General features: G+C 46.6%; 1 protein-coding gene across 7 annotated transcripts in view; it reads left to right on the forward strand.

Moving 5' to 3' along the window:
* The first annotated feature begins 53 nt into the window (after positions 1-53).
* The window catches only part of BOK (BCL2 family apoptosis regulator BOK), a 36,726-nt gene continuing 10,199 nt past the window's right edge, over positions 54-26,580 (forward strand). Inside the window, exons 1-5 of one of the 7 annotated variants that reach the window (XM_064517123.1) lie at positions 54-96; positions 358-3,088; positions 15,215-16,515; positions 17,400-17,774; positions 22,261-22,389. In XM_064517123.1, the coding sequence (XP_064373193.1) occupies positions 17,552-17,774; positions 22,261-22,389 (352 nt within the window). In that variant the 5' untranslated portion in view covers positions 54-96; positions 358-3,088; positions 15,215-16,515; positions 17,400-17,551. Of the gene's footprint in view, positions 3,089-15,214; positions 16,516-17,399; positions 17,775-22,260; positions 22,390-26,580 lie in introns of all 7 variants that reach the window. The other 6 variants (XM_064517124.1, XM_064517127.1, XM_064517128.1 and 3 more) reach the window with 6 other exon arrangements.

The following is a 26,580-nucleotide window of genomic DNA, read 5'->3' on the forward strand; positions in this document are numbered from 1 at the left end:
GTCCTGCGGCGCGGCGGGCGCAGGCACGAGGGCGGGCGGGGACTACCGCTCCCAGCAGCCCCCGCGGCGAGGCGGGCGGGGTTTCCGGCGCCCCCGGTGGGTGGCGGGGGCTGCGGAGTCTCGCTGCTAGGGGCGGGCTGCGTGGGGAGGGGGCCGCGGCCTGCGTGGAGGCCTGAGGGGCTGCGGGGCGCCTGCTCCCCCCGGCTCCCTTGCTTTTGCTGCGGGGGGGCAGGCCCTGTCTGAGGGTGCTGGCAAAGAGCAAATTCGGGTGGTAGCTGCGTCCCGGCAGAAGGGGGGGGGGGGGCAAGAGAGCGCTTGGACCAGCAGCGCTTGCCTTACCGCTTTTTTCACGTTTAGTTTCAGTGGCCGATGAACCTGGCGAGTGAAGAAACCCACCTCTGTTAAAGGTTCAGCCTTGTCGTCCTCGGAGGTGCCGAGAGCTCGTCCTCAGCACCGCTTTCCCGACAGACCCGCGCAGAGCACGGTTTAAATTCACCCACTTTCCAAGAAACCCGAGGGAAGAAGGGATGTTTCCTAAGGAGGCAAAGCAGCACGTCAGGCCACGGTCAGCTTTCTGTTGCCAGGCACCTTTAAAACCGACCTTGAAGTTTTTTCCCGCTTGGCAAAACAGGGACAAATTTCTACCTGTGTCATGGCGGCCCGCGCCCAAAGCTTTTTTCAGAAGTTATTTGCGCTGTTTTGTGAGGCACCATGGCAAGGAATATGCAGGGGAATCAAAGCTTTCTTTGATCTGAAATACCTGAAGTGAGGAAGAAAATCAGTCAGGGAAAGGAAGGAAAATATGGCTCTGTTCCCGTTCTGCTGTGCCAAGGGCAAAGGGGTGAAACATTCCCTTTCTGCACGTGTTTTTGCACGTGCACACACCACCCACGTGGTAGGCTAAGGTACGAGTCCCCAGGTGTGTGACTCAGGTGGTGCTTCACCCCAGTGGCCTGGTTCTTCATCTTATGGGGACTCATGAATTAAACTATCCATGTAGTTTCACTCTAGGCAAGGTGGCAGATGCCTCACAAAGATGTTTATGGTGTTAAAGAAGTCCAGCAAGTCTGAACAGAGCCAAAAAGCTGTCTCACTAACATCAGCCGTAGACCTTAGGCTGGCCCAGCGTTGGGTAGTACAGGAGCATGATAACTGACGCTGAGCTGCTCGTGATTGCAGGGAGGAGCAGCAAGTAGCTTGATTTGTAGGCTTGATTTAGGGTAAGTCTTTAATAAGGGTGATGAGCACTTGAGTGCCTGTCTTAAAAGAAACTGCAAAAGCTGGCCAGCAGTTTTCGAGCAGGACCACAAGCATGTTCAAGTGCAGGCTGGTCTGGTCTGGTGTGACTGGACTTCCCCTTTGGGACCGGTGGGGTCTCTGCCTCTTAGCAACAGGGTACTTGGAGGAGCAGGAAAATTGGAGTAAGAACCATGTTCCAGCTGCCATCTGGAAAAAGCCATTTTACAGGTCAATAGCTAATCAATCTGGTTTTGGCAAGGTAGGTAGGGATAGACATCACTGCTTCATTGTGAGACGGTTATTTCTGGAACTTTCTTGTGTGAGGACAGGCCTGTTAATGTACTCAGAACCCTACAATAGCAAAGTGCTGTCTGGGGAAGCAGGCTTCCTTAACTTCTCTGCGGCCATCAATGGCATATTTGTGTCCATCTCCGCCTCCGTTTGGTTTTAAGCAATGTATCAGCTGGAGCAGAAGTACAATAAAAATTTCCTCTTCCATTAATTTCCTGCTTTTTGCTCAATGCTGTATTCCCGGGAACCTAGCTCATTTATTTTTTAACATTTGCAATGGTGATTACAGAACACTCATTCTATAAGTTATATATTCAGTTGTTGCTTTAGCACCCAAAAAGCTATTGCTGCTTATTATGCTAGGAACTGTACTTCCAGAGGGGAAAAAAAACAAAACAATCCCTGCCTCCAAGAGGTGTAAGTTAAGCCAGCCAGGAAAGCGTAGGAGAGCAAATATTTCTGCTGAAGGAAGGCAGGGGAGTTAGTTACATGTTGGAGGAACCAGGCCTACAAAATGTGTATTGCTTTCCATTCACCTGGCCCTAGGAAAGCAGGACTATCGGAAAGGGATTCTGGGATAAGACTGTGTTTTTTTTCTTCCCCTAGCCCTGTCAGTGCAAAAGTGAGCAGGCAGGTCCTTCTGGCTCCGTCACAGGTAGTATGGAAGATCGCCTTGCTCCTGAAGAAGTTAGTCACAAAAGTGACGTTTGCCATCTGTGTGTTATATGGCTGCACTTACTTGGTTGCTGTGGGAAAGAAGGCTAAAAGCTAAGGACTTTTGTATATGTTGCTGGGTTTTCTTCTCACTACAGAGAGGAGATAACTTCTAAAAAGTACTATTTTTTTAAAGGGAAAAGCTGATCTTGGTTTTTTTTGTTTTCTTTCTTTTCTGGCACTCTTAAAAGCAGCAGGGTACATATTGGGAATAAAGGGAAACTAGATGAAAAGCTGGAGAGTTGTTACAGTGAGTGTCTTCTCTTCCAGACACACTTCCTTATTTCAGAATGACACCTGAAGCTTTTCTGTCCAAAGCAGGGTTTCAAAGCACAATGTTTTGCCCAATTTAGAGCCGTGAGGTTGGCACCTGAACATATGGCTCTTGGTCATAATGCACCTTCATTTCTAATAAATATATGCTTCAGTTTTCCTCCATCTGAGGCTGTTGGTACTACTTAAGGGTAGGCAGAGGAAATTAACTGCCCTGTGTAAAGTGCTAATTAAATTGTTTAACATCCTCTCTATAAAAAGAAATGTAATTCTCTCGCTAACAGAGAAAGCTCAAATGACGCATTTCAAACTGTTACGCCTCATTATGTTTACTTGAAGTTCATAGGCAGCTGTAAATAGTAGTTATAAGAAGCTTTTTGACTGATAGGTGCTTAAATATTCCATTAAGGTAACACAGATTTTCCTTTCCAGTAGGAAGTATCAGGCTGGGTCACAAGGGGTCCTACAGCCTCCTCTCCTGATGTTCAGTGTCCTCCACCAGCTGCTTCTGAGAACAAGAAACTCTTCGGTGAGATGTCTCAAAGAGACAGGCACAGTACCCTGCTTAAAGGTAAAAATGCTGTAGTCGCATTAACACATCTCCGCCTGTTGCTATCTCTGCCTGTTGCATAGCTACTCAGGTTGGGTGGAGAGGGGGTTAAAAAAAAATAAGTGACAGGACATCTTAAAGAGCGTCAACCTGGAGCTGAATCAACCGACAAAAGCAAAGCATGCCACTGAGGAAACAGCCTCTAGGATCTCTGCAGCCTTGCCTTGAGTTGGAATTATATTGTGGCCAAAACAAACCACGCCAAAGGGACCTCAGGAACTGATGCTCTACATCTTAACTGCTTCGGCTTATGAAAGTCTTTCAAGAAAGTGTCTGTTGGTGATTGGTTCAAGCACCAATAGATTTTTTTTTTTAATGCGTTACTCAAAACCCCCAAAGATGACCACTGGGATTTAACTCGGCCAGTACTTCTTGAGAAAGCTGTTGAAATACAGCTGTGCGAGGTACAGCGCGGGTAGCCCTCAGATACCTGAGCAGAGTGGTACGGCATGGCTGCTTGTGAGATGTCCTCGGTCCCTGATGAAGTGTGGCTCCTAGTCTGAGATAGACAACAGCACTAACTCAGGGTTTCCCACCCCGTTTCCCCCCTGATGGAGTTAACACGGATGCGGTGGGACTGGAGAGTCATTCGAGTGCCCTTTGCCAGACAAACTGCAGTCCGGGAGGTTTTTAGGGCTCGGGGGGGGGGGGGGGGGGGGGAGCACATCTCGCCTGCGTCTCGTTGCTGCCACCAGGTGGCAGCAGGGTCCTGCAGCGCCATCCCGCTTGGGCGACAGCTCGTCCCCTCTGCCACATCCTGGCTCCTCCGTTGCTGCTCCATGAAGTATTTCCTTTTCTGTGCGGGGCGCTGGGTCTGCCGCCCTCAGCCCTGCATGCGAGGGTGTGCAGCAGCGGTCTAATCCGGCAGCTGAGCACCCTGCACTGCTCAGCTTCACAGTGCACCCAACTCTTCCTGCTTGCACCGGGGAACGGAGTGGCTGCGTGGGGGGCAGAGGAAGGCGGTGGTCAGGGCTTAGATCACTAGTCTGTGCCTCTGAGGTTTCTTGCTCTACCCAATTTGCTGTGTGGCCCAGGCCAAGTCTGGTTCCGTTTCCTGTGTCTATGCTGGGGACAATAATAGCATTTTAGAGACTCTGAGGGTAAAACAGAGAGTGAAGTGTGTTGTATCACAGCAGGTGACAGTGGCAGTGCACACAGATGGAAACAGCTGCTAAGTGACAGGATTGCACAGTTAGATTGGGCCGGTCATCTTGGTTCGTTCTGTACTGCTCCATTTTCTCTCTGTACATAAAGCTCTGCTGTTGGTGTCTGTGATATGTAAAAGGGCAACAGGCATGGCTGTTGCCTTCACCGCTTGTGACTTGGTGAGTTTGCTTGGACTGACCCCTGTCTTCCACCTTCAGCCTGCGCCAAGCTCTGTCTGCTGCTCCGTCAGCACTTAAGTGTCTTTAGTCTTCTCGGTGGTGGAGGTAGTTCCCTGATGGGACAAACACTGTCTCTTGGAACGTGCAAGTTACCCAGTGCTGTGGGGCCTTGAATTGCCACGTCAGCATAAGAAACTGCAGGGGAGCGTGTGATTTGAAGTGATCTGAAGTGACCCCGGTTTCACTGACCGTAAAGCAGGAGAGCACCTCAGTGCAAGCTGGGCTCAGGGCATAAGGAAGATTTTTTTTCGTGGCACTCCAGCTCTCTGTACTCTTGTTCAAAACGGTGGTTTTGTCGGGAAGCAAAAATGAGTGGACATAGCCAGTGCGAGCAACGTAAGCTGTGGCACGGCCTTATCCCCTCTGCCTCATGCTGGGCGTGTGCAGCATCACTTGCAGCAGCAGCAGCTTAGGCGCCCTGAGCCTGGAGAGCCCGCAGTGGCAGTATGTATCGTGTATAAACACGATGTGGAGCACAGCGGTTAGCCTGGAAGGGAGTGCTAGCTGTTAGTAGACTTCCTGAAGGTAGTTACTTAGCAGGATAGCATGGGTTAAAACTTTACTATAAAAGGTACAACAGAATAACTCTCTGAATGCTGCAATATTCATGCAGAGGAGCTATTTCTAGCTCCATTAGCATGCTCAGAGGCTGAAGCTGTTTTTTGCATTGTACTTCTGGAGATCAGTGATGCAGAAAAGTACTCTTATTGCATTACTCAGTTAAGCGGTAAAACCGCAGAAGAAAATGAAAGTTTCTTGCCAGGAAGATAAAACTTTTTTTGGACTTGTCACCCTCCCAGTGCATAGTCTTGCTTCCAGACCAAAGTGAAGCTTTCAGGCCTTAGGAAAGAATGCCCTTGCACAGAGGGAAGCAAGAGTTGGACTTCACCAGCAGTTTTCTTCCTCACTATGGTTTATGGTTTGTATCTGGACTTGGCCACTGAGTTTCTGTATAGTAGATGCTGGTCAAGCTCGTGGTGAAAACAATCTGCCTAAACATGCAAACTGAGTAGACAATTTAAAATAAGGATGTTCTTCCCTCATCATCTTTTTCTTTGGTGAAGGTTTTGAACTGCAACAGTAAGTGTCCTACCTGAATTCAGCAAAAGAATGTAGTAGTAGACAGAGAAATTCAGTGCTTTCAAATCTGAAGCTTCCTTTTTGCTCCTTTCTTTGGTGTGAGGTATCAGGCTAATTATGCCTGTTGATGGCTGGGATGCACTCACCTAGATCAGGACTAAAGTGGCTGCTTCGTTTTGGCAGTAATGGGCTGTTCCAGGCCTTAAGCGTTGCTCCTTGTCGAAGATGAAAGGAGGAATTCAAAGAGCAACCTGCGCCCTTAGAAAATAGATGAAACTGAGCTACTACTGAAGAAACACACGTGCTCCTAGGATAGCCCTTCTTGAGATCTCTGCTCACAGGGAGATTGCAGCAGGCTGTTAAAGCTGAAATGCTCTCATTCCTACTTGCAGACTGTATCACTGCAAATCTTGCAGTATTGACTGCCTGGGGCTTTCTTTCCCTGCTGGTGTCATGACTCTTAAGGCTTTCTTAAGTGTGCAGCGAAGAAAAGGCCCTTTAGCACAAATGTACTGGCAAAGTGGATAAGTGGTGTAACACCTGCAGCTGTGGAGCTAAGGATCTTTTGCTGGGCTTGTGCTATCAGTGCCTGAGTCCTGAGTTCTTACACTAACTAATCCTTTAATTAAACTAGGGTCCTTCCAAGCCAAGAGCATGGAGTAGTTGCTGTTCCAAACCATGCTTCTGTTCCTGTGTAGAGGTAGAAGCCAGTCTAAGCTTGTGAAGCAGAATCCCAGGCTCTTGCAGACCTCTGTGCTCTGCAGAGGCAGGCCTGGATATGGCTAATGTCATTCTTGGAGACTTTGTCTTTCCAGCTAGTCTCCTTTGACTACTCTGGAAGTTATACAGAGCTGGGTGGGTTATCGCAGGATGGATGCCTGCTTAAATGGGCCTCTGAGTGAATGATGGGAGCGAGTGATAAAAGATAGGAGCTGGCTGGCATACAGCTTATCTAGAGGATGGATTGGCACTCACTGAACCCTTCAAGAAATACTTCTGCTCTCTGGAACCAAGAAGAAGTATCAATGGCAGTTGGTATAACAGCTCTTTGAAACAGAGAACAAAATGCGCTCCTGGACTGATTTGCAGGAGGTTATGCTTGTTACCTACCCACCTTTAAACTGGAGCCATTAGATGTAGTTGAATCAAGTTGGAATCCTGTTTCCATCCAGGAAAGTGAGGAGGAAAGAGATGGTCTTAACCAGAACTGGTGGAGGAAAGCAGCTTATTTTACTTGCCTGCCTGTTAGGCAAGCTAAATAGACCGGTTTGCATTTGGCATGATAAGGCTTGATTGGAATGAAATACTGAGAAATCTATGGCCTAAAGAAAGAGCACAAAAGACTGTAGAAGAAAGTACCCTTCTGCTTGCTCTTTTTAAAGCTACAAGAGAAAACAACTTCAAGCTGATTGCCTCTGGGAGTATAAGGGGTGTACCCAGACTTAGGATTCATCTTGCTCTGTTCCAGCTAGGCAGGAGCTATCTAGGCAAAGCTGATCAATGAAAAGAGTCACATCCTGATAGTGATGCTGCCCTCTTAAGGTGCTGGGATTCAATCCAAATACTCAAGAAATAAACCAGGTTTTCAGTATATGTGTTAACACTACATGGGAATATCCTGTCTCAGGGTGGACACGGTGATACTACAATGTCCTAGGCATCTTTCCTGTTACTGGCAAAGGCTAATGATCTGTTTCTACACAGGCCTGATCAGGAGACAGCTGGAGCCAGTGGGTATCTTCTGTTAAATACAGTGGGGTGAGTCAGGACCTCCACTTGCATTTGTTCAAACATTTATAGATGAAAGCAGCCTTGAATGTGTTTGGCCCATCTGCACAGGCCAGTCAGCTGCCTTTCTCACCCATGTCCAAGCCAGGAACAGAGTGCTCAGCGCTAATTCTTATAATTGTATCTGCTTAACTTGTTTTCACAAAGATGTCCACGATCAAGCCGACAGCCTAACTTGTTCTTCTGAGATGCTTCTCACTGCTTCTGAGTTCAAGCTTTTCTCTGTGAAACTTCCACTAAGTCTTTCTGAAACTTCTACGCTCAAAGCTGACTTGCTTTGAGAACAGCTCCAGTGCGCAGGAGCCATTTGGAGACTCCTTGGAGAGGAAACTCCTCCTCATCTGTGTGTTGAGAGCCATAGTTTCTCCAGTGGAATAACCCATCCTAGTGCTGATCCCAGTGTCCAAGTTCCATATGCAAGGTCTTATTGGGAGAATTACCTCTTCTTCCCCTCCTTAAGGGACTTGATAGCTGCTCCTCCTCTTGCCAACAGTGATTTTCTTTTTCCTTGGCATGTTTTTCATGCCGCTGAACTAAAATCTAACACTGAATAAAACCTATTTCTAGGATATATGTACTCCTGAGAAGAGAACTCCTATGCTGTATCTCCAAGACCCCTTGTGAAGGGGAAAACTAACAACACATGTTTTATTAAGCAAGGTCTCCTGTCTACTCTGTACATCTTCTTGTTTAAAAATATGCCTGGACAAATATGAGTGAACAGATTGAGAACACAGTTGCTTGAATTAGGATTTTGAAAAGATTTTGCTGTCCTCTTGGAAAACAAGAAGGTGCAAAGTTACCTGCTCATTTATATTTCTTCCTTATGAGGGGCTTAATGCGAGCATCAAACTTCTGTTTTTCAATAAATACTTCCTTGGCCTCTGCTGGCTGGACCAAAGCTATCATTAACTGCTTTATCACATGAATTTCTGCAAGGTTGAGGGATAACTTGTGTAAATTATGTGAGACTTAATCAGTCTCACAAACTGCAGTGGCCTATTCTGCTGGCTTCCTCCAGAGCTGGAGTTCTCCTTAAATCACAAAGACTATATTTCTCCTGGCAAAATGTTGTATGTATGTTAGTGCCAGCAGCAAATTTTGTACTGTATCAGTTTCTCTCAAGAGAATGTGGGCTATGGTTGCCAGGAAATGAGAAATCAGACCTCAAATGTAAATGTTTTGGAAGTAGCAGGAGAAACAGGGCATAGGCCTGGTGCAGGTCTGTGTGAGGCTGATGTTGCCCTGCTACCTCAGTATCAGCATCATCTCATTTTCCTCTTAAATCAACAAGCCATGTCTGCTAAATGACTCATGCCGTACACTCACTGTACTCTGCAACTTCTGTTGAAGGGACACCTCTGTTCCTTAAACCACAAATGCTCAGCAGGAAGCCTACAACACTACATGCTTGCTGTCTGTCTGTCTGTCTGTCTCGCTCATGGAGGCCCACCAGAGGAAACGTGCTTAACTGCTCCAGGTGTCTTGGTTGTAGTGGTAAGTCACGGCAGCTGGTAGCACTCACTGCCTGGGAAGGTTTCTCATGTTGCTTGCTCCTCTCTGATGCAGCTGCTATTAAATGTGTGATCTGATTGGGTGTGTGTGTGCGTTTTGGTTTTTTTTTCCCCCTAAATATCTTTACCATATGGAATACTGTTAAGCAACACTGACTCCCTCTGTTAGAACAACAAACCATTCACCTAAAATCGTTGAAGCATCTTGTGTGTGAAACTTTCTCTGTGCGCTTCAGCTGAGACTAGTCACTTGAATGAGGTACCTCTCTTCCTCAGAACTGTAGTTTTATGTATTTCTACTTCATTCGCTGAAAACGCTTCCCCTAATTCTAGTTTCACTTACCAGCCTCCTACTTGCTGTGGAGCGACTTCAGATTTAAGCTGACTCGAGCGTTGCTGGTGCCTTCCCCATGGGAGCTGTGGGACTCTGCGCTCTCTTTGCCAGGTCACTGGCACCTTCCCTAGCTGAAATTTCTGGAATTCAGACAGGAAACTTTTAGTGCAAGTTTTCATATTCAAAAGAACTTCAGTTAGACTGTGTTAACATAGCTAAATAAATCTTTAAGTCCTTTCTCTGCTGTAAAACAGAAGTATTAAAGCTGTGAACATCTGTCGAAATTCTAAAGTGATGTAAAGCACAGCGCAATGATATGTGAGTGTTAGGGCAGGTGTCCTGGCAAAATACAAGGAACCAGCATTGCTTGGGTTGAGGTTGTCCTTCAGGTTTTTTGTGAAAGGTGACTATCCTTACCCAATATATAGTAGATTTTTTTTTCTCCTTTCCCTACTTGTTTTTCACCTCCTCTCTGGCTCCTCATAATCAAATTATAAACTGAACTAGCTCAATAAGAAAGACTTTTCTGAAGTTTTAACTTCATCCCCAGAAAAGGCTTTTGCTCTCAAAAAGCTGCTTATTCATTTCAACAGCTGACACACTTCAATAGCTAGAGAGAATACTTATGCTGAATAAAACTCGTTCTAGGTTTTTGGTTTTTTTTTTGGTCACAGGTGTTTTTCTCTATTCTAAAAAAAACTTCTTCAACTTCATTTCTGGGAATTTTTTTAACACATAAAGACATTGTTTCTATTTTTCTTTAATTGCATCTGGATCAATGCTTGCAGGTGGTACGCTAGCAACGTGGGAGTACAAATAACCTACTCAGCAGAAAATGACATTTTTAACACCCTGGACACATACTCGGATTTCTAATTTGTGTAAAGTGTAGAATTGCTTATTAAATTGCACATCACTATTATTCCTTTATAGCCAGGATAGAAAATGTAGCATTGAGCTGTGCTCAGCTGCAAATAAACATGTCTTAAATCCTGCCCGTCACTGAGACTCGCCCTCTCTTTGAAACAAATAGAAAACCAGATTAAAATCAGTGACCTCAAACAAAGTTTCCTGCTTGCTGATTTTCAAATACGATTAAAATTGACTTGAACCACTTTGACTTAAATGGCTGCACCCTGATCATCGTTGGCAGTGGCTTTTAACATCTGGCTAGATGGTTGTTGTCATGCCAACGGCACCATGCCAGAATCAGATATGCTGGAGGAGGCCAGCAAGCTGGGGAAGGAGCAGAGCACTAAGAGCTTCCTGGCTCTTGATGAACGGATGGTGCAAAACCTACGGTGGGTCTTCTCTGAGAGCCTGGAAAAGGGATTTTGGTGGGCTGCAGGGCCCAGAAGGGGTTGAAGAAGATGGTGGGGTGTCTTTGGAAATACGTTAAAGCTTCCCTTCTTCCTCGAGTGGAAATGGCACACATAAAACTTCATCCCAAACACTGAAAGCAGCCACTGCACTCAGCTGCTTTGCAATGTCAGGTAAACACTTTGGCCCAAAGGGCTGCAGCTCTCAGGAGTAAGGAAGATGACTGAATTCAAAGTCAACGAGTCAACAAACATAACTTAAGCTTGCTTTGCACACTTATTTGATCAAGCTCATGTTTCTGTCCAGAAGGAAGGAATTGCTTTTGTCCTGGCTATTGTATGTGCCTGGTTCAGGTATCTCAGTGTCAGGTAACCAAAAGTTGCTTTTTTTTGTTGTAATTACAATGTCCTTCATCATAACTCTTGAAAGCTGTCATCTTAAAGGTGCTGGGAAGCCCAGGCATGCTGAGCAATTGCTGCTCTTGTGGAAGGATTTGTTGACGACCTTCTGTCAGCATTTTTCTGCCTTGTGCAGTGGGCTAAGACGATCCAAATCACCACAGTTACATTTCTGTATGCAGAAATAAAACTTGGGCTATGCTTTCATGAACTGTTATCTTGATAGTAGCAAAGCTGAAATGATTCCCTTCTGCATGCAGCTACTGTGGTTATACTAACACAACTACTTCTGCAACTGTGCTGTGGATGGAAGGTTTATCTCATCCAGATGAAAAATAACGAGCTAGTTCCCTGAAGCAGTTCTCCCTGCCAACATACACAAAATTGTAGCAGTGCAACTAGGAGGACCATCTGGAGGTGGGAATGAGCAGCTGGAGGTGAAGGTTGCTTTAATTGACCCACTACTTAAAAAAGCCCTGGTTTTGCTGTCCCTCTGAGTAAGAGGGTTAAACCTGGCTAGCCAAAAGCAGTCTTGAAGACAATGTTTGGCTACATGGAGTCCCACAAATTCTCAGTATATCTAATGTGTAGAAATGCTTTTCCGGCATTCAGGGTGGAACTGTGAGTCTTAGTGGCTGAAATGCTGCACGGCATCATCAGCCACATACGATGTAATCATGTGTTTGGAATCTGATCTGTGCAGAGCAGAGACAGCACCAAGCCTCCTTGTATGAAAGCTTGAAAAGGCAGCTTTTTTAAAAGCATGGGTACTGCCCTGCCCAGCACTAGATGCTAAGACTGAAGAGCCTAAGCCCTTCTGAAAGTCAGTAAGGGCTTAATTAAAAGTAGGGCTACATCCTGGATATGTAAACTTTGAGTCTAAGTTCTTTGGGGCATGATTTAGGTTTAGGACATGAAGAGGTGTGCAGGGCAAGACTCCTGCCTCGTGGTTATCAGATCCACCAATCCATTTGTCTGTATGGGACATGTCTATTTTCCAGCCTGTGGCTTGAAGCAGTAGCTAAATGTGTCAGAGCTCATAAATGCTACTGAGCCAGTGTCAAAGTGGCTGTACCTGCTTGAGGCTCTTGAGGTTTCAGGATCATTGCAAGTAGAGGCACCTGTCTGTCTCCGCCTGTCTGGTAGGTATACACTTAAATCAGAGTGTGAACTGATTCCCAAACCTTGTAGGTGACCAAATGCTAGAACGAGACAAAGGCACATCATCTGTTGCTGTGGCTTAGAGCTGAAAAGGAAGAATGCTCTTTGCTGTCTTGGGGGTAGCAACTGCATTAGTTTTTCTGCCTTTTCTATTTTAGTGCTGCAGTATGTAAATATTTTCTTTATGTTTTGAAAAGAAGCTATGGCTGCTGAACAGCTTAAAACTTATTTTTTCTGTGTGACTGCCTTATTTCTGGCTTGTGAGATGATCTGTTCAGTAAAATGTGTCGTTTTAAAGAAAGCTAGAGGATAGGATAATAACCAAAACAGTTATATCTCTTTGGTTACATTCCTAAGCTGATAAGGCAGGCTCATCAAAGTTCTGGATTTAGCTATGAGCTACCGTTTTACAAAGGACGCTTGCTGCCTGGGTGCCTGAGTAACAACGGTTAGTCACCCTCTTCTCGGGAATTGCTTCCAGAGTAAGATTCAGGAATACAGCTGGAGATGTTCTACGATCGTGCTTGTAATGCTGCTCACTAATATTAAATTCCTGCCACGGTTTCCCCTTCAGTGTGTTTCTATGTCAGCTCTGGAGTTCATAGCGTCTGCCTTTGTCAAAGCACATGTAGTGATGAGGAGGTTGTGTCTACAAACACTGGCAGCAAGCATGGCAGACAGTTAAGAGAGGAAACTGCTGGGTGTTAGTGATAACCTATGTCAGAAGTGTGTATTCATAAACTTGTCCTAGGGAACAGTTTCGCTACTGAACTTGATGCATTTAAATCGTTAGACCTGTATCCTTGTCAAGGAGAGATGTCTAAAGGTAAGTTCACTGCTGGCTCATGCTCTTTGATCTAGCACATGACACCTGGCACCAGAAAATCGTCTTCCAGGACAGGTGCTCCAAGGCGATCCCATCACGCAAGTAATATAAATAACTATTTTGATTTCAGAAGGCTTTGAATCAAGCCCTTCAGGAATGAGAGGAGGGTTCAAAAAATCTCAGTGTTTTGCCTAGGTCCCGTTAAGCTGCTACTTCCATGTATTGTTTTCCTGTTGCAATGGGCAAAATCTTTCTGTTTAAAAATAAGTGTTTCTTCTAACCTCCCTGTTCCTCCCTGTATGGCTCTGCAGCCTAAAGCCTGACATGCTTTTTCAGTGATAAATGGCAGCTTCAGACCTGCAGAATTGAACTATTGCTGCAAAAATCAAGCAGGAAGAGGCAGTGTGGGTAGATGGGGTGTTAAACCTGGCTTGGTAATCAGCCAGTGTTGGGAAGATGCAGAAGAAAGTTCAGGGATGGTTTAATAGATGGCTCTGGTCTGATTACAGTGCCAGTGTTTTGCTTATCTTATCTCTAGATGGAAACCTCTTGTAGCAGGCAGGGGGTAGCTGAGTTGTCCCAGATTGTCCAGCTGTTAACTGTGCATCTCTTCTGGGTCTCTCTGCTTCTCTGAGCCCTTATTCTGCATGGACGTATGTGTTGTTTCTGCTGAAATTGTTGTAGGTCTGTGTGAAATGGCTGGGATCAGCACTGGGAGGTGAAACAAAACAATATGGGGTTGTATCAGATAGAAATCAGGCTTTACGAACACAGGACTGGAAATGACCTGCTGGGTCACTCAAGGTTATTTTTGTGCTATTGCAGGAAACCATATCGTGCAGTCCCCTTCATAAACTTAGTATGCTTAAAATTAGCTGGCTATTTCACCTCTGCTATAACTTTTTAAAGGCCCTTCCAGAGCTTTTCTTCTCTGATAGTTAAGCTATTTAATATCAAGTCTAAATGTATTTTTGGACAGCTTATGCCGTTGCCTTCTCACTGATGCAGTTTCTCCAAGGCTTGCTTCCTGTTGATGTATTTATAAAATGTAGCTGTATCTCTGTGCTGCCTTGGCTTTACTAAATAAATGTGCCAAGTTCTTCTCATCGTCTCATGTGAGATAGGCAGGAACTGTGGTGTAGATCCTGTTGTTCTAGCCGGAACATTGTCATGAGAATAGTAGCTACACTGGCAGCGCTGTTCTGGGGTGATATAAGCTTTTTCTGCAGTTTCCTGATACTGCTTTGCCACAAGGATTTTTCCAGTCTGGATCAAGCCTCTAAATGCTGTAGCCTCTAAATGCTGTAGCCTAAACAACCCACGGAAAAAGGAACTCATTATACTGCCAGCTACTTGGACTGTAACACCCTGTGCTTCTGTGGTCAGCTAAATGCTATGTACTGTGGTTTCATCTACTGTACTTTTAGTGGTATCTTTTAGTGCAAAGATAAATAATAGAAGTAGAATACCATGCCATGTTTTTTTGATACAAAATCTGGCTTATTATGCATAGCCTTCAAGTTTTTAGTTTTTGGGTATTTGACTCATGCTGCATGGTAGAATTGAGGGGGGTGCCGGATGCCGTGACAGGCGGGTATGGAACATGTGGGATGTGTTTGGCACCCGGCAAGAACTGGAAGGCACTGTGGCACTAACTCATTTGCCTGACTTCTGGCAAAAACTATCATTAGTTAAGCAATGCTGATATTTAAGCACTCCTCTTTGTTCCAGAGCTCTGTAGAGACAGTTTAAACAGGACTACTGTTTCAAGCCATCAGCTGCTGCAGGAAGCTAAGCCATATTTTTAACGATTTTGCAGCTGTCAGAATTAACAAGGCAAAACCATGACTTTTCAAGAGACCATAGGCCACATTTCTGCAAAAAAAGGGTAGATTAGGGATGGCTCAATAGCACAGAAACTCTGGAGTCTTGATTTCAGCCTCCGAGGGATGGGTCCCTGTCTTAGTGACTGTATTTAAGTTTGAGGAAGGCTAGTGGATAACAACAAATTTCTGAGAGAATCGTTGAGCAAATACTTCTGGTGCTGAAGATGCACCATCAGCTCCACTGCCAACTTAACATGGTCATGTCAAGCTAAGCCAAGGGTTGTGACCTGACTTCTGCTGGATGTGTCTAACCCTTCTCCTTTCCAAGAAGGCAGCTCAGAATGAGGATGTGCATCTGAAGGGACAACACACTTTACTGCAGTGCCCTCCCCAAAAGAGCAAAGCGCTCAGAAGTAATCTAGTGAATGGCAAACCGTTCTTTTTTTATTCCTCAGTTTTGAGACCAGCAGTGGTTGCACTTGCTGTTTTTGGTAATCAACATCTTGGAGAAGTGCACTTGCCTCAGTCTTTTCTCAAAGACAACAAGCGAAAGATGGTGATGGATACCAGTTGCTTTTGACCTGCTTTTGGAAAGGCCGTATTCTGAACAAGCCATGTGCCCAGTTAGTCGTCTGCAAGTTTTTATTTGTTGGGAACAACTCATGGTTGGGGGTGGTAGAATATTTTTTCTTCAGGAAGCTTCTGTTTCTAAAACTTCTTTTGTTTCAAATTGGAACCAAAAAAGCCAACATTTCTACTTGACCTGTGGAGTCGAAATGGTACAAACAGAAACAAAGCTGAGAGTTGTGGCATCGATATGATAATGCTGCAACAAGAAGCTGATGTTGAAATTCATCTCTAAATACATTGGAACTAATTGAATTTTTTTATTTGAACTTTATTTGAAATCTTTTTTAACACATTGAAATGAAATGGGCATGTTCCTGCAAAACACTTTGGTTTGGACAAACTGTTTTCTATCATGAAACTTGCTTCAATTTTTTAACTGGGCTACTCATAGCTTTGGGGAATCTAAGAGCTGCGTCAGCAGCGCATCTTGCTTTAGCCCTGCATTTGGGCTCTTTTTGTTAATCACCTCTGTCATTTAGGACTGCGCTTTTAGCACTGGCCTCCTGTCGAAGTGTGATATCCACCCACTCAGGTGCAGCAGTTCCCCGACGTGGTTACTGTGTGAAAATGACTGGCCAACATGGACTCTGCGAGAGCTGTCCTGAGCATCCATCTCAATCAGAAGTTAACGCCTTCTCTTCCTATCTCAGTGGTGCATGTTGAGTAACCTCATCTGGAAATCATGCTCCTACCCTCACCCCAAAGGGAACACCTTGCACGAAGTCGTTGCAAAGACCCAACACAACTGCGGAGAGCCTCCTTAAGAGAGAAGAAAGGGGAGGAGAAAGCGTTGCTCTCTGGCTGGAGCAACTCCACCTCCTAGTTATTTCATCTTCCTTACAAGGCTAAAGCTAGAAGCTGTCCTCTGCCTGCGTGGGTCCCTTAAAAGCAGCAGAGCAAGCTCCAGGATCCCGGTTGAGCGGGACCGGGATGCAGAGGCTGGCAGAGATGGAGAAGGAGGCGCTGGCGTGAACTGCGGAGCAGTGAAGGCTGGTGCTCTCCGGAGGAGAAGTGAGACGGGATCTCTGAATCCTAAGCCAGGTGCTCACTGATGCAGATCTTCCGAAGAAATATGAGAGCAACCCCAAGAAGAAGTCACTGAAAGGGGAAAAGTGCAACAGGAGAGGTAAATGTATTTTTCACTAGGAAAAGGCTGTGCTTTAGTTTAAGATTGATGTTTGGAAGTGAATGGCTAAAACCGAGGACTGAAAAATAAATTTACTACCGTCTCAATAAAGGCTTTGGTCTGACTCTGACTTCAAAAGCAGTACTGGCTTAAAAAGTCAGATCAGCACATTTATTCAGGTGACTGAAGAATTTCGAATTGTCACTTCAGGCATTCACACCTGAAAACTTTTTTTAGAACCTGCTTTTCTGTTTTTCTCTGCTGTTGCTAAAGGATTTGGAGAAGTAGTATGTACGTTGTTTTTTTAAAAAGAAGGAAAAAAACAAGCTGCAGAACCAGAACCTAAACTGAGATTGTAATAAAGAGCAGTCTTTCTGTCTGCAGCTCAGTGCTAGGGAGGCATTTGAAATGCTCCTGTATTCCTGTTCTGGCAGTATTTTAGTGCCATTTCTTCAGAAGGATCCATGACCCACTGGGCTGGAATGTCTGTCTACATCTGGTTGGGGTTATTGTAGCTGGAATTTGGGATTTGCTTTTTTTCCCGTAGTTTAATTGAGACAAGCTGAGGCTGTCTACACGTCCTGTGAATTGTTTTCACCTTCTAACCCTCTAGTTGCTCTGAAGTGTAATTCCAGGTTTGGAACCTGAAATAGAAAAGAACTTGGTAGTTCAGAACTGCAGGTCTTCTGTGGGCCAAGCTGCTACTGAAAGTACGAGCAGCTGGAAGACAGTAAGGCTTGGCCCCTTGTCTGTAAGATGCCCTGAGACAGATGTTGAGCAAATATGATACCGTTGACTTTAGTGTCAGTGTAAGGGGTAATACCTGGGCTTCTGGGTTACATCTTTGCAACCCCAGTGGACTTACAGATGCTCTTATTCACCAGGTAAAATGGAAGACTGGCCTTTTGAGAACAGCTGTGGGAAGCCGTGACAGATCAAGAGACCGATGGATTACTAAACAGCACCTGCAGAGTCTCATCTACGGCCCTGGGGCAGCCTTCTGGCAAGCGCACGCTGAGGTGCTCAGCAGCCAAGGATGGAAGTGCTGCGCCGTTCCTCGGTCTTTGCTGCGGAGGTGATGGAGGTTTTTGACCGGTCTCCTACTGATAAGGAGCTTGTGTCCCAGGCCAAGGCTCTCTGCAGGGACTACATAAATTCCAGGCTGATTCGAGCAGGTGTCAGCTGGAGCAAACCTGAGTACAACACACCAGTGCCTGGTGGTAAGCTGGCAGAGGTGTCCACCATACTGCTGCGACTAGGTAAGTCCCTGTGGGTCTGAACAGGAACTGTGATCCAATCTGGAGCAGTTTAGACCAGACTAGGAAGGGGCCCATGCAAGTGTTGGGTGCCAAGAGGTTTTTCATGTGATGAAATCGAGACTTTTGTTTGCTGCTGTATGCATTTGAATTTGTTCTTGGCAATCTTCCCTGAACAGCTCCTTTACCTGTGTCTCCTTAGGCCCTTGGAGCATTGCTCAGCCCAGTGATTCTGCAGAGCTTCTTTCTCCAAGGACTTGCAGTAACGTAAAGGCATGATACTGCCCAATAAAAAAACAACAGCAAGCTAAGGCTTTTTTGGAGTTGCCTGAAACTCCAGCTGTGTAAAGTTTTAGTTCATTCAAGTAGTTTTTCTCAGCTGGGCATTTTAATGGATGTTGCTGTGTTTTCTCCAGGCACAGGTCACTCAGCTGCTGTGCCACAATCCAACCTGGTGTTTAGTAGAGTACTCCTCGCTCTAGGTTTGGGCTTCATCAGCTGCTCACATAGGTAGTTGCTTGCCTGACTGGAGGGATGTCTAATTTGGAGGTAGCTGCTTAGACCATGTGTACCAGAGGTTTTGTAGAAGCTGCTTTTCAGTAAGTGTGTTCCATTTAATCTGTTTTCGCCTGCCTGAGTCATTCAGTGAGAAGTGAGTTTTGCTTTTTGTCACTGGGGCAACTGTTAAATCTTCTGTGCTTCGAGTAGCTGTACAAATGTGGCAGATCTTTAGTACAGGGACCTTTGCATAAAACTGACATCACCTAGGCATTTTTGTGCAGGAAGGAAAGGATGCCCATCTAGGCACAGACAGAAGAGGCCTGGCAGTGACTTGTTCAGCCATGATACCTAACCAATGCCTGGAAGCCTGCCTTAGCAGGACCCGGGGGGTTGTGCAATTGGCATACTTTGGATGTCGAAGCGCGGAGGAGTTGGCTGATGTTGGCTGGCCCATGCTGATATTGGCTAGCCCGTGCTGCCGTTCGGTGCCCAGACTAGCTAGCCCCTCTCACTGCCAAGATGCTGCCGCAGATAGAGCCGTTTGAGGGGTGCTGAAGGGTGTGCTGGGCCCAGCTGGTGCGTGACGACATTGACTGGAGTTGTGCTTGTACCCTGAGCACCCTCTAGGTGCTGACAGTTGCCTGGATTTCTGCTTGTTTTTTTAGGTCTTAGTCTCCCCTGTGCTCAAGTCAAGCCATTTGTCTTTAGGGATCCCAGCACTCTCACTCTTGGAGGTTGCTTCCAACATCCCTCTTTGCCTGCAGGCTGGAATATTAGTTCATGTCTGGCTTGAAAACTACAATTAATATTTGCATCTGATTTAATTACACCAAAGTTCAAATAAGTCTGGTGAAGCAATGTTCATCTGGGCCTAACCAGCTCAGGACCAGACTGGTCTTCCCACTTTCTCCCCTTTCTTTCTACTTCTGTGTCATGTTGCCTCAAATTTCCTTTCTTAAAGCATAGCTTTTTTTCTTTTGACTGACTTCTCATTCTTTTCCCTTTTTCTCCCATGTGCTGACATTTTTCTTTTTTTTCCCATTTTGGTTTCCTGTGGTTTTTTGGTCTTTGTTTTTTGTTCTTCTGTCAATCTCAATGCTGTTCACACTGTCTCTTTGGCCCTCCCTTTCTTTCGTACCTGACTTGGGGGCTGAGATTTGGTTGCCTTCAACCAGATCTTCTGTGGGTGGCCATGAGCATGTTAAAGGGCAAGCAGGTGGCAGCCTGGATCTGAAGGCGTCTTCTGGATGACTCTCCTGTTACTTATTCATGTCCAGATGGAAAGATTTGGCTGATAGTCCTAGTCACTTGGCTCCTTCTCTGAGCAAATCTGTTTGGAGACAACCATGGTACCCATGCAACAAGAAGGGGGAACAGTCCTTCCTATGAGAACAAAGAGTTATTTCCGTCCCATTTGTTCATAACCACCCCCTGCCACATGGCTTGTCCCTTCCTTTTCCCTGTTGTGGCCATAACCGATACAAGGCAATGTGGTATCTGGCCACATGCCAGGAGCTGTAGTCCTTAGCTGCTTATGAAGTGGTGCAACAAGCCAAACCCGTTCTTGCCCCATGATGGTTTTTCTGAGAACCCTATGGAGGGGAGAAGTTGGGGTATTTCCTAGTCCTCTTGTGTATGCCAGGGTGGTAGTGAACTGGCTGGTGGGCTTAGAGGCATACTGGGCTCAAGAAATGCAATTGTGAGGTCTGAGGGAGTGAGAGCCCTCCAGCCCAGTGAGGATTTACCATCAGAGATGGTAAAACCTAATAGTGTGGCCAGATGAGACACCTCACACCAGTCTGTCATGTGTGCCATAGGTCTGTTCCATCTGAACTTGTCTCTCCTATGGCCAAGGCCCAGACAAGTGCCCTTTCACCCATGGACTGAATTCCTGCACATGGAAACTATCAGTGCTGCCCTATTTGTTTTTCCATGAGTATTGGTGGAAGAAGGAGGAGAAGCACGCACATCGCTCTAAATGTTGCAAGGTGTGCAATGAGACACCTGGACACGGAGACAGGAGGATACCGCCAATATCATGTGCTGCGGGAGAGGTCCTGTGGCCTCCGCAGTAGGGAGGGAATCTGAGTACTCCTGCAGCTGCTTTGCCTTGTTTTTTGTTCCCCCTCTGTTCTTCTCTGCGTTTATTGCTGCAGGGCAGGGCCTGCTTTGCTGGCATGTGTGCCTCCAACCAAAACTGGGCCCTGATCTCATCTGAGGCCTTCAGGCGCTGCTTGTTACAAGCTGTAACGGTGGCAGACTACCAGGTGTTGATCAGAGCTCCCGCTTGCTTCCCATGTGTCCTTCTAGGCTAAGTGAGGGCCTTTTTTTTGTGGGGAAGCCTGTGTGTTTCCTGTGGGCTGAGAAGAGCTGTTGAGGAGTATAAGTAATGCTCCCTCTTATCAGGGCTATTCACGCATCTGCAGGGTTTCCTCTTGCAGTCAGATTGTGTGGAACAATCCTGCATGCACCAATGGCCAGAACGCTTCACGTGTGGTATTCTGTAAGACTGAGGTTTGCCCATTTTCTCGCTGAGTGCCGGTGACCAATGGCTAAAGGTTCAGTAGCAGTGACTCTGTAGCAAACTGCTGATTTGGGTGGCATCTTTTTGGTTCCCATCTAAATCAAAACATGCCATTTTCAGGAGGATCCGTTGCCTCTAACTAGGGCAAGTCATCTGGGTCTTGCAGTGGGACCTAAAGATGTTCTGCCAGCTCTCCTCTTCCCCTGGGTACCCCAGAGCACTCGTGCAGTAGAAGGACAAGGAGCTCCCATCTGAATGACCAAATGGGGACCTCCATGCACAAAGGGCCATTCCCATGTGGTGGGAATTGTGCAGTGCTCCTACAGCACTGATCACCGATATTTTAGGCTCGTGTTTTAAGTATATAGAGTATGTATGTGCAGGTGTATTTTCTGTATGGTAACTTTGAATCTATTTTAGCCAAACTGACAGAAGTGAGGATCCTTCACTGAAAATAAATATTTGATAAAAGAGAAAGACCTCATTCATGTTCCCAACAGAGGAAAATCTCCTGTCTGCCTGCAGCCCTCAAGAAATACCTGTAAACCATTGTAAGGAGTCTCACTAGAGAAACAAATCCATTGAAAAGCAGGCTTTAATATTTTTATTGCTCAAAAATGATTCGTTTTGCTACAACAGGAAAGCTTTGCTACTCATGCCCAAGCTCCAGAGCACAAACCTGGAGGGAGAGGCTATTTTCTGCTTGTACTTGGCATTTCCATCTTGGTCTTCAAGCTAACCTAACACCTCCAACCGTTTCCCAGCTGGGGACAAAACAGCCTGGAGGTGAAAGCACATGTTGGAGTGTGTCAGGAACCTTGTTGCTGAGGAGTCAGCCAGGCAAATGAACATGCATTTAACCATTTGGAGGAGAGAAAGAACTCCAGGTCTTCACTCTGTGCCTGTTTTAGTGTAAAATAGCTGAACGATAGTCTTTGTTCCATCAATATTGTGCAGCTCTGGGTGGATTCTTGGCTTTCATCAGGCTGCAGAATGCTTGAGTCTCACATCTTAAGGCATTTTTAGTAGAAATCTTGGTGCTGAGAACAGTTGAATGTCTCAAAAGCATGCATAGATGCACATGCCTGCTTTCCACTTCTGATAAAAATTGAGGTGGCTTTCCATATCACAGGCCAGTCTCTTGTGGTGGAGGAGAGGAAAGCACTGGCCGGACACTGACTTCTGCAACTGGCTTGGGAACATAATCTGTATCAGGGATTACTGCAGCCACGCCGCTGGTGCGGGTCCCCTGCCTGTGCCCCCACACTTCAGAAGTCGTGGGCACAAGGGCTATTAGGAAACGAGAGCAGGTGACCATATGCACTCGATTGCCTTTTAAAAACAAAGCGAAGCTGGGAATAAGTCTCTGTGGCTGGAGGGGTGTGTGGAGTGGCCCCAGATGCAATTCCTGCATGGGTAGAGCAGGGCCTGATGTTCTCTGAGTTGACTCCTGTTTGTTTCTAGGGGATGAGCTGGAGTACATCCGCCCCAACGTCTACCGGAATATCGCCCGCCAGCTGAACATCTCGCTGCACTCGGAGACGGTGGTGACGGACGCCTTTCTGGCAGTAGCTGCACAGATTTTCACTGCAGGTACTGTGCCCTGGTAGATACGCAGACAGGACTGGGGGGAAAACAGCAAGATGAGGCTGACACTCTCAGCGACTGCATGTTTCTGGGATTGCCTGCAAGGTGGGGCCTGGTTTCTGAAAGAGCTATGGGCAGTCTGGCAGCATGCCCTGCTTTAATGATTTAATGAGAGCTCCTGTATGCTCTGTTGTTCTGGCAGGGAAATGCCCTATTTTATATATCCTCCTGGCAGGTTCTCGCTCGTTCTAGAAGGCATCTCCCGCCCTTCCTCATTAGGAGGTGGTGTTACCTCATTGCACAGGGAGGTCACTCATTCCAAGCTCCTTTACTCACCATTGGCAACTGGAGGAGATTCATTACATGGGAGTCTCCCTTATTACAGCTCACGTTGCTAATGCTAGGAGCCAGAACTAACTCATCATGAGGGAGTTCCCCTCTCCTGGCTTCCTTTCCCCCAGCAACAGCCAGAACTGCAATGGAGCCTGCTTCTTGCAGCCGTCTCTTCCTTTCCCATAGGCAGAAAGGCAGGAGCCTTGGCCTTCCAGGCTAGTTGTTCCCAAACAAGCAGGTGCTTTGAACTTTCTCGCCATTTAGATATGAACATTCTGCTGCTGCTGTTTGGCTGGTCCCAGCGTTTATTGACAAAAGCAAAGACATCCCTGTGCTATGTTCCTGCAAGGGAACCTTGACCTCCCTTGAAAACAATCTCTACCTGTGCTTCAGCCGCTCTGCCTGTGATTGGGAGTGCAGTCTGGGGGAATGGAGGGAGGAGAAAGGAGATTTCATTTTGAGGTGATTCATAGATTTGTGTTAGGCAAGCCCTGACACAACTGTGGGTTTTCTACTGTGTTGTTGTGTTGTCTGTGGAAAGGACAATAGATGTTAGAGAGTAGAAATATCGGCATGGTTTGAAAGGAGAGGACCTAAAATACCTGCTTGCTAGCAGCAGAGTAGTGTGAAAACACTGGAACCAGTGGCACTGACATGGGAAGGGTCACAGGAGGCAGTGGTCTTTGTTACTCTGGAGGTAGTTGGCACAGGATAGAAACCCAGGTTTCTCATGTACTTTTGAATAGGCTTCCTCATTCAAAGGCTCTTTATCTTATATTCAGCTACACATCCTTAGGGGCAAAAACTCTGTGGGGACCACTGGGGAAACCCTAGGCTGAGACCTTGGACTTAGGATCTGAAGTAAGTTGTGATACAGAGCACAGATCCTCTCCAGAATAGCAACAGATGACCAAAGAGATCTCCCTGAGACAGACTGCTAGGAATTGTATCAAGAATAAAGCAGGGCTCCCAGGAAGGTCTAGCAAGGCAGATTTATTCCCTGGATCAGGGAAATCAAAGCTGTGTCATAAAAAAGGGTGGAATTGGGCTCCATAGCCAGTACTGCAGCCCTCAGCGTCCTTTCAAGCTATGCCTGGAATGCAGAGATTGCCTGTGCACTGGGCTGGCTGGGGAAGCAGTATGGGCTCAGAAAGCAAAAGCTGGACAAATATGACAAGAATGTCTGAGCATGGCAGTATTCAGCCACAGGTGCCCTGTCTTGTCACTTCGGTGAGAAGCTTTGCTTGCTCCAAGGCTTGCAGAAAGCAAAGGTGAAGTTTGCAGGCTCAGGTGTTTGCAGTACAAGTGAGTAGGTTTTATTCTTAGATGAGCATAGCTGACTACGTCAGACCCAGCCCACCTGCAGTGCAAAGTGACACAGGGACTTAAGCCAGAAAGGAGGCTGACTAGAGGTGAAGCAGACTGTGTGCACGCTGCTGCACTGTGTAAACGCGACACTGGAGAGAATGCCCTGCTGGCTTTCGGGAGTCCTGCTCTCGCCAATGTGTATTGACTGGGTCATTGTGAGAGCTGCATTTTTTGGTGTTCTTCAAGTTCCCAGCTCCGGAGTTAAGAGGGAAGTTGGTTTAAAATGTTTTTGTCGGACGTAAAGCTAGAAATTATAACTCTGGGCTCTAAACGCAGGGTTTTCAGGGGATCTTGTAAGAATGGGAGCCTGAGTCTCAGACTTTTGAGGCTGGCAGTGCTGCAGCCTTTAGGGACAGTGTCGAAGCCCAGACTCTGGCTCTGTTGCCAGTGCTATCTCTTTTTTGTGGACGCTGTGCTACATAAATTGCTGGCAGATGGCTGGCAGCACCGGGGACGGATTCCAGATCTTCTCTGTGCTCCGTAAGCTCTGTTTTCTCCCCTCTTTCCTATGTCTGCCTTGAGAGTGACTAACAGGACAGCCCATGTGAGTGCGAAGCTGCGGTTATGGATTCAGTCACTTGCTTGTACCAGTTCATTACCCTGATTTCTCTTGCTAGAACACCGCTGAGTGACAGAGGGGGAAAAGTTTGCTGATTTTTAACATTCCAGGATCCCAGTTGCAGTCTCGAGACTCAGCATTTAATGCTAAATCCAGCAAATCAAGAGCTGGCTGTGGCAGCCAGACATTCATTCCTTATTTTTTTTCCTAGTTCAGAGGAAGGAGGCTCTTATTCAGCAAAGGAAACCAGAGAGCTCAAATGCAGTCTGAGTTTTCAAGCCAATTACTGACAGCTCAAGCAGTTGAGCCTGTTTTTAACAGCCCGGTTTATTAAGAAAACAACTGCGGTCTGACATTCCAGTGCCCGGACAGTCTGGGGAGCCCCCTTTAGTCCCTCACAAGGCCTATCCACCAAGGGAGTGGGATGTTTTGATGTTATCTTGCTGGAGACTTTTTCTCCTTAAGCTTTTCTCCTCCCTTCTTCTAACAGTCCTCTTCTTGTTCCCCAATTTGCCGCAAGGAAAAAAGGTGGTGGTATATCCAGCGGAGGTCAGTAAGTACCGTGGCACTCACTGGCTGGGAGCTTGCACTCACGCTGCACATGGCCTCCCTCCATGCTCTGGTCTGCTTTTGGATCATCGTACTGTAGCTCTGGCTGAGCTCACATGTTATCCATGTTGTCCGTAAGTCTGGACTAAGCACGAGCCGTGGGTGGACTTCTCAAGAGGGCATGTCTGAGGAGGTTTGACAGCTTGGTCAGGGCCCGCTGCGTGGATGAACAGGACCATAGCTGCATTTACAGTGCTGTCAGTCCTTAGGTATCTCAAGTTTGGCTTTTCCCTGGTGTAGCGTGGGCAGCTCGAATCCAGATTACATCGATTCACAGCAGAGAACACAGGCAGAGACGGAGCAGGTCACAGGACATGGTAGGGCTGAAGCTGTATTTCATGTCCCCATCTCCGCACAACCTGTTGGTTGCGCAGGGCAAGGGCAGTCTGTGTCTGTGCGGAGCCCAGCACCGAGGGCTGTGACCTGGGCTGGATGTTCAAGGATTGCAGCACTGCCAGCTTGGGGGTTAACCCGCTCTCTCTGAGCGCACGCTCAGCGCCTCGCTCCTGCTCTGTGACAGTACCACCACCGGATCTGTGCCTTGGTGTGTGATCCAGAGCTGTTCTGGAGCCGGCAGAAGACTTTCCACTGACTTTAACAGGCTTTGGATTGGAGCCTGGCTGAGCTGGCATTTACCTTAGCTGTTTAAATAAATTCCAGAGGGAAGGGGTCACTGAATGGAAGAACAAAAGAAGAAAAGGCAGACGCATTTTTCTCCAAAAGGGATTTGCATCATTCTTATACTATCGTGGGTGCTAGCAGGTTTTTAATCAAGAATGCTTGGGCTGCAGTGAACCCTGTACAACAAGGAATAGCGATGCATGGTTAATGGGTTGTCAGGAGTAAATACTTTCCCCTGCAGCAGCAAATGCTGTTAGAAAAGCATCTCACTGCTGCCTCATCATTTTGGCCCTATGAGATGACCTTACTGCCTTGCGTGCATCCCTCTTGGCCCCCTTCTCTCTGCCGGAGGGAAGTATATTGTGTCTGGCTGCGTTCTCCCAGCTGTTGAAATGTGGCACTTGATCATGTTTCTCTTAGGTCTGATTTGCAAGTTATACTTTGCTGCTGAGTGGGGCAGAGGGAAGTTTATTTGAATAACCTTGGAGAGTGTGTGCTGTGTGTGTGTTCGGAGACTCCGCACTTTCGTGTCACATGGCTTCCCAACTTCTCCGCTGGGGCCGGCAAGCTGATATGCAGTGGAAACACTTTCAAGAGCAGTCTTTTCTTGTTAATTCATTTTCCCCTGGGCTCGCCAGTGTTTACATACCTCAAGCTCCACGGCTGGCCTTGAGTCTGTGACTTTTATTTCTTATTTTCTAAAACTC

Source organism: Dromaius novaehollandiae, chromosome 9, assembly GCF_036370855.1.
Source record: "Dromaius novaehollandiae isolate bDroNov1 chromosome 9, bDroNov1.hap1, whole genome shotgun sequence".
Classification (NCBI taxonomy): Eukaryota; Metazoa; Chordata; class Aves; order Casuariiformes; family Dromaiidae; genus Dromaius; species Dromaius novaehollandiae.